Here is a 10,419-nt window from a genome sequence, read left to right as displayed (position 1 = left end):
AATCATAGTAATTTTTGCATTAATTATGACAAATTAGGTCATCATTTGCATAATTAGTATCTGTTGAAGTTCCGCCTGCCATAGGTTACATACATTACATGTATGTAAGTAGTATAATGTAAAACACTGTAATTATAGAATTTCCTCATTAATTATGCATAATTTGCATTTAATTATGTGCATCTCTCTCTCAGCTACCTACACACCAAAAATAATGAAAATATGTTGTTCCTGTCTGGACTTATTGGCTTTTAAACATCTCGCCAGAAAGTGCCCTGCAGTTCCAGAACAAGCCGCTAGGGGGCCCAAACTCATATGACTTCTTTCCAAGCACGAGAGCTACCTTCCATCAAAATTTCATGACCCTAGCATGTCCAGATCGCGAGATATCAAAACCGGAAGTTGCGGTGCAGTACCAAGGGAAGCCACTAGGGAGCCCAAAATCTAATCATTTCCAGTTTTCGTCACACCCTACCAACACACCAAGTATGAAACCAATCCATCCAGGCGTTCTTGAGTTATCTTGTTGACCAACAGACGGACGGACAGATAAACGCAACTGAAAATATAACCTCCATGACACATTTCATGGAGGTAACTAGAATTCCGAGATCTCATACCTCCATGAAATATGATCTTGATATATAAATGTAAATTTCTTCTTTAATTGTGCAAATGACCTCTGCATTAACATGATGTATGCATCGTGATGTATGTTAACTTTTGATTAACTTACAGACGTCCCAAGTATGACATTCTCATCATTCACCATTACGAAATCATAGAATTTTTGCATTAATTATGCAAATTAGGTCATCATTTGCATAATTAGTATCTGTTGAAGTTCCGCCTGCCATACGTTACATACATTACATGTATGTAAGTAGTATAATGTAAAACACTGTAATTATAGAATTTCCTCATTAATTATGCAAATAAAGTCTCCATTTGCATAATTTGCATCTAATTATGTATATATATATCTCAGCTACCTACACACCAAAAATAATGAAAATATGTTGTTCCTGTCTGGACTTATTGGCTTTTAAACATTTCGCCAGAAAGTGCCCTGCAGTTCCAGAACAAGCCGCTAGGGGGCCCAAACTCATATGACTTCTTTCCAAGCACGAGAGCTACCTCCCATCAAAATTTCATGACCCTAGCATGTCCAGATCGCGAGATATCAAAACCGGAAGTTGCGCTGCAGTACCAAGGGAAGCCACTAGGGGGACCAAAATCTAATCATTTCCAGTTTTCGTCACACCCTACCAACACACTAAGTATGAAACCAATCCATCCAGGCGTTCTTGAGTTATCTTGTTGACCAACAGACAGATAAACGCAACTGAAACTAGAGTTCCCCGATCTCATACCTTCGCCAAATGATGTTAATCTTTATGACTGACAAATTATAGATTAGATTATTCCCCCCTGATTTAAGAAATAGGAACCTAATTTTCATGAATTATATCATTTTATCATAATCTCAACCAAAAAAACAGTCTTATATTAACAAACAATGCATTCTAGCATTTCCTAATAAATTATGCAAATGAGGTCCTGATTTGAATAAATTATGTTTAATGATGTTCACCTCAATTTAACTTTCAAATACCACAAGTATGAAATTCCATCATTACATAATTGTAAAATTTTCTCATTAATTATGCAAATTAGGTCATTATTAACATAATCAATATCTTCCTGTGTTTCTCTCGTTGTCAATTACCAATGTCACAAGCTTTAATTGTCCTATCATGGAATGCAGCTGATTTATAGAACTTCCCCATAAATTATGCAAATTATATCCATATTTGCATAATTGTCACATAATTATATGAAGGATCACGTAAGCTACCTACATACCAAAAATCACGACGATCCGTCAACCGGTTCTTGAGTTATCACCTTTTGAATATTTTCAAGAATATATCGCTGCAGTTCCAGAGCAAGCCACTAGGGGGCCTAAACTCACATCACTTCTTCACCAGCACAAGAGCTACCTACCATCTAAATTTCATCACCATAGCATGTCTAGATCATGAGATATCAAAACCGGAAGTTCAGCTGCAGTACCATAACAAGCCGCTAGGGGGTCCAAAATCTAATCATTTTGAGGTCTCATCAAGACCTACCCACCTACCAAGTATGAAGACAATCCATCAAGGCCTTCTCAAGTTATCGTGTTGACAGACACACACACACACACACACACACACACACACACACACATACACGAACGCCCCTGAAAACATAACCTTCTTGGCGAAGGTAAATATAACCTCCATGACACATTTCATGGAGGTAAATATAACCTCCATGACACATTTCATGGAGGTAACAAGAGATTTCTCATTCGGAGCCCTGGAGGCCGGCCAGGACAAAGGAGAAACGAGCGGACGAGTGTGACGGAACACGCGGGGCTTTTGCTCCGGACTTTCTGCCCATACCTTCAACCCTTTCCCGGAGATCGCCCAGTTCAGTTAGGATAGGGTATTAAATCAACTTTGGGCGAGAAGGATGATATCTCCTGGAAATAAAACCCTGGCCACCAGCTCGGGAACCCAACGCCCCATACCCGCTAGACTGAAAGGTTTGGACCTCTTTGACAGGTTAAGTTGTTGGGGAACTGATGTGGACATTTTTACCCTCCGGCGGGTGACAGTACTGACGTATGTTCATGTTTCTGTCTGTACGACAGGTAACGTCATCAGTCGGAGGTACATCCAGGCTGGCCAACCAGCAGGGGGTAAGTACACCTGTGCAGTTCATTCAAAACTTCCACGACCTCATACCTTTGTCAAATGATGTTAATCTTTATGACTGACATATTATAGATTATTCCCCCTGATTATGCAAATAGGATTCTCATTTCGATGAATTATATCAGTTGAACATACTCTTCACAAATAGGCAGTCTCATCTTTACAAAGAATACCATTCTAGCATTTCCTCATAAATTATGCAAATGAGGTTCGTATTTGAATAAGTTTAATGTTTAATGATGTTCACATTCACTTAACTTTGAAATACCCTAAGTATGAAATTTCAGGCAGTTACCATTGCTGAATTACAACATTTTCTCATTAATTATGGAAATTAATTAGCCATTTACATAATGAATATCTGCCTGTGTTTCGTTTAAACACAACAAGCTTGAATAGTCCTACCATGTAATCACTCACTCACTCAGTCCCCTCCGAGCCTGGTGGCGTATGGGGCTCCAAGTAGCTTCTCCATCTAGGCCGGTCAGTAGCCACCTTCGCCGCCTCATCCATCGAAAACCCGTATCTTCTCACCTCCTTTTCTACTGTTCTTCTCCATGTCACCCTAGGACGACCTCTCGCTCTTCTGCCCTGCGGCGTCCACCTCTTGTCAAATCAGTTGCTGGTTTGCGAAGAACATGGCCAAGCCATCTCCATCTGCGAGCACGCAGGGTCTCGCTCACTGGTTTAAGTCCTGTCTTAAGGTGTAGGTTCTTGTTCGATATGGTGTTAGGACAAAAGATTTTGAGGATTTGTTCTGGAATACATTCGGTTTATGCTGTATAAGTGCTGTCTCCTTCCAACACTCCGCACCATACAGCAGAACACTCAGGACGTTGCTTTTTAAGATGTTAATTATGGTTTTGGTATGTATGTTAGTGTTTCTCCATACTGGTCTTAGCATTGCAAATGCCTGATTTGCCTTGCTAATCCTGTCTACTTCCTTCGTACAGTCTCCATCCGCAGTCATCTTACTGCATAAATAGGTGAATTCGTTTACCTCTTCCAGTGGTTTGCCATTTATCATGATGGGATCACTGTTTGCGGTGTTTGTCCTTAGGACTTTGGTTTTATCCTCATTCACCTTAAGGCCGATGGTGTTGGAAATCATACTGAGCTTTCCTGACTTCTCTTGTGCATCACCAAGTCTGCTGGAGAGTAAACCAAGATCATCTGCGTAATTAAGATCTTCTAGAGCTTTTGTCTTTGATGACGTTCTTCATTAACCAATCTATTGCCAGTGAGAATAGTGGGGACAATATGCATGCAACTGATTTATAGAATATCCTCATAAATTATGCAAATTACATCTATATTTGCATAATTGCCACATAATTATGTCAAGCATCACTTTGGATATCCTCATTTGAATATTATCAAACAAACGCCTCTGCAGTTCCAGAGCAAGCTGCTAGGGGGCCTAAACTCACGTCACCCACTACCTATCATCCAAATTTCGCCACCCTAGCATTTTCTAGGTCATGAGATATTAAAACTGGAAGTTCCGCTGCAGTACCAAGGGGGTCCAAAATCTAATTATTTTCAGGTCTCACCAAGACGTACCCACCGACCAGATATCAAGTCATTCCATTAAAGCCTTCTTACGTTATCGTGTTTACACACACACACACAGACACACACACAGACACACACATATACACACACACACACACACAGACACACACATACACACACAGACAGACACACACACACACGAACGAACGCCTTCTTGGCGAAGGTAATAATTAGATTTTTTACTCCCAAGAGATTTTCCTTGGTATTGCAACAGGAGTTTCTGTTTTGATTACCTGCGCTATGAACATGCTAGGGTCATGATTTTGAGGAGGTAGATACTCTTATAGACTCAATTGGGTCTCTTAGCAGCCTCGTTCGAACTGAAGATTGTGACTTTGGAACGCTAAAACTCGAGGAAGGGGTACGAACGTCATCGCATGGTTGCACCTATCTCACTAATAATGCACAACAAAGGTCTGGGAGCCCTCTTTGGAATTAACCAACCTCTTCGCAAAGCCGATACTACAATTTCGGTAAGGAACAAACTATTTGACACCTGTGTAAAACCAATTTTATTGTATGGGCCCGAGATATGGGGATCTTTCAAAAGCCCTAAATCCTCCCCAATTGAAGCCGTCCACCTAAAATTCTGTAAACCCTGCATATCCCAAAATCTTGTAATCTTGCGGTGATGGCGGAATTAGTGAGGTATCCCCTTAGATTAGACGCGTCTATTAACACCGTTAAACACTTCAAATAGAATTCGCCAGAACGTGCCAGTCTTTCAGCAGACGTCCTTCCATGTCCATTTGATTTGACGCAGTCGGCGCTAACTGCTGGGCTGCTGGTGTTCGTAAGACATTAGAGGAATGTGGTTTTTCTTACGTCTGGAATTCGCCCACGTCATCTGCATTTAATTCAACTCAAATTATCTCATCCATATGCTAACGTCTTAAAGGACATATATCTTCAATCCTTCATAGCAGAAATGCGGAACAACAATAAATTGCGAACATACAGATTACTAAAGAATACATTCGGCGATGAAACGTATATAAAAATCACAAATACTCGACACAGAATAGCCACCACAAAACTACGGATTAGTTCACACAAACTCCACATTAGGCAGACATAACCACGTTCTGCTGCGCAAAGAATTTGCCAACACCGTAATTTAGGTAAAATTGAAGATAAGTTTCATTTTGTTGCTAAATGTGATTTATATAGAAAGGAGAGAGATACCCTCTATTCTTGTATACAAGATAAGTTCCATAGCTTCAGACATTTAGAGAGAACAGAAAATTTCTTATTACTTTCGCCAAGAAGGTTATGTTTTGAGTAGCGTTTGTCCGTCTGTCCGTTTGTCTGTTTGTCTGACTGTGAACAGCATAACTCAAGAAGCTTTTAAGCTTCTTGACAATACATACCCACCTACTAAGTTTCATGACAATGCATTGTCATGAAACTTAGTAGGTGGGTAGGTCTTGATGAAACCAAGAAATTATTAGATTTTGGCCCCCCCTGGCGCTTTTGTTGGTACTGCAGCGCAACTTCCGGTTTTGATATCTCGCGATCTGGACATGCTAGGGTCACGAATTTTGGTTGATAGGTAGCTCTTGTTTTTGGAAAGAAGTCATGTGAGTTTGGGCTCCCCAGTGCCTTGTTCTGGAACTGCAGGATGGTTCCTTTGAAATCTTCGAGAGGGGATAACTAAACAACCGTTTGACGGATCGTCATGATTTTTGGTATGTCGGTAGCTTGACATAATTAATTATAATCATGCAAATCAGGATCTAATTTTCATGATTAATGAGGAAATTCTATAAATCTGCTGTATTCGATATTAGGGCTATGAAACACTTGTGACATATGTAATTGAATACGACAAGATCATTAGCAGATATTGATTATGTAAATTAAGACCTAATTTGCATAGGTAATTGGCTATTGGTACAATTTTATAGTGGTAACTGCTGCGAATTCAATACTTGCCATAGCTGGAAGTTCAGTGAAGTTGAACATCACTTAACGTAATTTATTCAAATCAAGGCCTCATTTGCATAATTTATGAGGCAACGCTAGAATAGCCTTATTTCTTAAGATAACCCTGTCATTGGGTGGAAAATATGATCAACTGATATGATATATGCAAATCAGCCCTTATAATTTGCATATTTGCAGTGAAAAATGTACATAATTTGTCAGTTTGGACGGCTAACATGATTTGGCAATGGTATGTCAGAGGCCGTGCTTGCATACAACCAACAATATCATACGTTGTCCATGCCAAATGATAAGGATTTCACCAGGTACAGGCTATGTGAATAATTTATATTAAAAATTTGCTAATGAGCAGGATTGTAGATGTAAGCCATTTACAGGTGGTTTCATTATCAATATCATTTACATCATTTGTCTTATTTATTTAGTTTGTTTTCTGTATGTTATTGTGTTCTCCTGTTTCTTTTATTATCACGACGATTATGATTGTACCTAAGTTAGTTCTTTTACTTTTTCTGTTATTATACATGTATTATGTATTGTTATGTGCAGGGAGTGTTGAAAACCGCCATTGGCGATATGCTACCCCTGGATTAATAAATAAAATGAAATGAAATGACAGATGGTCATCACCATGCATAAGAAGATTTACAAAAGCACTAAATATGTCCTGGAGGTATGAGATTGCCGAACTCTAGTTTTAAACTTTTTTTATTCGCACGCTCGCGTCAGTTTTGGGGTTCTCAAAGGATGTCATCCATATAATCAAATCAGCATGGCTTTACATAGTCACTTTTCACTCAAAATAAGGCACATATGAACCATTTACAGTGTTCAGGAAGTCATATTCAGCTATGTGTGACAGGGGCTTCAGACAGGGTTTCGTGCAGGAATAACACCCCGCAGGTGTAAATCGTTAGGCAGGCAGATAAACACTTCTATCCCATCATTCCCGAGTCAGCCTCGATAGAGGTACATCGGTCACGAGCTTTGGTAACAGACGGATCCTAACTGTCAATCACAATTAGCAGTTCAACCAATGATAACGTGGAAATTAGTGGTTCGTTCAATCATAGAGTGGCCACAGTGCACTAGTATTTGCCCTACAAAAATACCGACTGTGGTGAGGGAGAGTTCGTATTACGGTTTCCGGTGTACATCTCTCAGACACGAGAACGGTTTGGTATTTAAATGTACCTATAAGTTCATAGAAAGATTACAGAAAACTGTTCATCGGACCACGACAAGAGGGTTTTTTTGGACGATTTACAATCATTCAGACCTTACGCCAAACTAAGTTAGTTTCTAGGCTCCCTCATTCTCTCTCTCTTTTGTGTCTGATTACAAAATGATCACAGTTATACACCAGTCGACGATATCCAGCATCAAATTCCACCGAAAGTAGAATACCTTTAAAACGGTCCATGCCATATCGTAGAATGACAAAATTCAGGTCGCTGGTGTATTAGAACGCTCCAGCAAAACCGTGATGTTTCGTGGCGTAGAGGATCACATTTTTTGGGATTAGCCTTTTTTAACCAACTTCCCATCCGAGTTTGTTCTCTATCTTTATTTACTTACTAATATCTTTACTATTTTTAACGATACATTTGCAATTGAAATGATGCTTTGATACGTTTTAAATGTTTTTGCCCCTCATAAAAGGTATGATACGCTTAGATATGACACCGACCTCTATTTAGTGATATGACATCGACCGTTATTTTGACCAGACGCCCGAAAACGCGCGCCGGAGAAGGGGTAGAGACAAGCCGTATGTTTCAGTGTCTTTGTGAACTTGAACTTTTGCTTCCCGCGCATTCCTGACACTTACCTCAAGACCTACCGAGTGTCGTCTGTGACCCGTTTGATTGAAAACAGCTACCAAAGGCCTCGGCTAGGTTACTGACGAAAAGAAAACAGATTTGAGCCCAGAATCTGACAACTTAGGTCAACAAAAACGAATCTTCGTGCGCAGATTTCGTGGCTAGTATATCTAAGGCCATATTGATTTGATTATATGGATGACATCAGCGCGCGCATGAATTTTCGTCCGTCTCAAAAAAAAGATTCGATTACTGTACATCACACAAGGCACCTGCAAAATGAGCAAATATATGCCGTAAATTGCAAAAAAAAAATGATATTGGAAAACGATAGTAATGTCGTTGAATGACAAAATACTTTCTAAGGAAAAGAGGAAAATGAAAATGAAAACGATGAGTCCATTATTCGCCATACCATACCCGTATGCTTAGTTATTTGTTCAACCTTCATGGCCTCGTAGATTTGATAATGAAGGCAACTTTTTTTTTGCCAAACTTTTTTTTTGTTCGCACGCTCGCATCAGTTTTGGGGTTCCCAGAGGATGTCATCCATATAATAAATCAACATGGTCTAATCTATCAGTACTAACAGAAGAAAATCTGTACTTGATTATTGTAGTATTGGAAAATGGTGATTTTTATTTCGAACCTGTACAAACATCCAACTTGTAGAAAAGCCAGGACTTCATTTGCCCTACCAGTTATCTAAGAAATGACACCTTATGGCTTTTTCCACAAAAAAGTAGCCTTGACCATGGAATACTGTAATGTTTGAGGAGAATCTTTTTTCTTCCGGACGTCGCAGTCGAGTGGAATTTTCAAGACATACAGAACCACGATCTACAAGAAACAATAAGTGTCATAAACAATTTCAAGCCTTCCGGAAATGGTACTTATAACCAAATATGCTTAGATGCCTCTCTAGCTTTGCTTTGTCATGTGTTCGACCGGAGTTTCACCTTTTTACCTTTCACCATTCCAGTTCAGCGGGGGAAGGTGCAGTGCATCACTGGTCCGCCAGGGCCGCCCGGTCCACCCGGATCTATCGTCAACCTCCCTCAAAATAGCATGGCTTTTCAACCGCCGCAGAGGGTCGCTTTTTCCGTAGCAAGAACTCGCAGCCTCAAGGGCAGCTTTAAGTACCAGAAGGTACTTTTTGACAAGGTGAGCCTTGCACACTTTTGTTGCTAAGAAAGACAGAAGAATAGACCAGCCATGGCTCTATGCCAACACGTATACATCGTAATTTCAAGGCGACAAAACTGGATTTTCAAATTCAATTTACTGGTTGTTTTCCTAACGTAGTAATTAATATAAGTTAAATCAGCCCTACCCTGCAGCATACTGATATGCGTGAGACGAAAATTCGATGTTGCTTGTTTTGTATCTTAGGCTGGTTATTGCTTTTATGTGTGATACTCCCTCCCCTCCACGCAGCTTGTTTTGGGGCTATTTCAAACTATTTGAATTTAAAACTATGACAATAATGTTGTAACAAGTGGAATTCCATGTCAATATTAGATATATTTCCTCATCTAGAATATTTTTGTTTTGTCGCAATGAAACTGCATTGGATATCTTTTCGGTCGTTTGCTTTAAAAGAAAGAAAAAAGGTCTAAAACCCTTGTATAGTTTTGTCATCTTCAAATTCACGATAAGCGCTATCAGCCCACAAATAAGTTATCATGACGGCCATATTATTTGAGCTCTTTGCAGCATTTTACGGGGATAAACGGATTGTTACAATTTCATCAACTAATATCAATATACCCTGCATATATATTTTTGCCAATTGAAGTAATACATAGTTATCATAATATTTTTGATAAATTTGCGATGTTTTTGAACTGACATGGCACTTTTTGTTGCTTTCCCCAGATGCTGGTGAATATCGGCGGTCATTTCAACCTGAAGTCCGGTATTTTTACCTGCGCTTTCCCGGGGGTGTATCACGTGAGTTTCAGCGCAGGCGCAGTGCCAGGCCGCCAGGTGAACCTCGACTTGATGTTGAGCGGCAAAGTCGTGGCTGACGTGTACAACACCGGCAAGAACAGCTACAGGGACATGGTGGGTACTTCCGAGACGTCTTTATTTACTTCTATATAAAATGAAGGTACAACTGATTTCTGTTTATACTTTCAAAATCAACTTGGCAGTACAATACTGATTTGCGTTGTTTCTCACTTATAACAGATTTAGAAAGGATGACAAGACAATAAAATTAAATTAAAATCTATAAGATCTCTACATAACCCAAGACAAATACGGGCATAAAATGTCCTTGGTCTCTCTCTCCCTCTCTCTCCCTC

General features: G+C 39.6%; 1 protein-coding gene across 1 annotated transcript in view; it reads left to right on the top strand.

Annotated features, from left to right (window-relative positions):
• The first annotated feature begins 2,427 nt into the window (after positions 1–2,427).
• Positions 2,428–10,419, top strand: part of LOC109475681 (complement C1q tumor necrosis factor-related protein 4-like) — a 21,596-nt gene continuing 13,604 nt past the window's right edge. Inside the window, exons 1-4 of the mRNA XM_019776445.1 lie at positions 2,428–2,593; positions 2,702–2,749; positions 9,093–9,274; positions 9,989–10,177. Of these exons, the coding sequence (XP_019632004.1) occupies positions 2,521–2,593; positions 2,702–2,749; positions 9,093–9,274; positions 9,989–10,177 (492 nt within the window). The 5' untranslated portion in view covers positions 2,428–2,520. The remainder of the gene's footprint in view (positions 2,594–2,701; positions 2,750–9,092; positions 9,275–9,988; positions 10,178–10,419) is intronic.

This window comes from Branchiostoma belcheri, unplaced genomic scaffold, assembly GCF_001625305.1.
Source record: "Branchiostoma belcheri isolate BF01 breed outbred unplaced genomic scaffold, Haploidv18h27 scaffold340, whole genome shotgun sequence".
In the NCBI taxonomy this organism is placed as follows: domain Eukaryota; kingdom Metazoa; phylum Chordata; class Leptocardii; order Amphioxiformes; family Branchiostomatidae; genus Branchiostoma; species Branchiostoma belcheri.
Note: the sequence above shows the minus strand (reverse complement) of the source record. Positions and strands in the feature narration are given on the sequence as shown.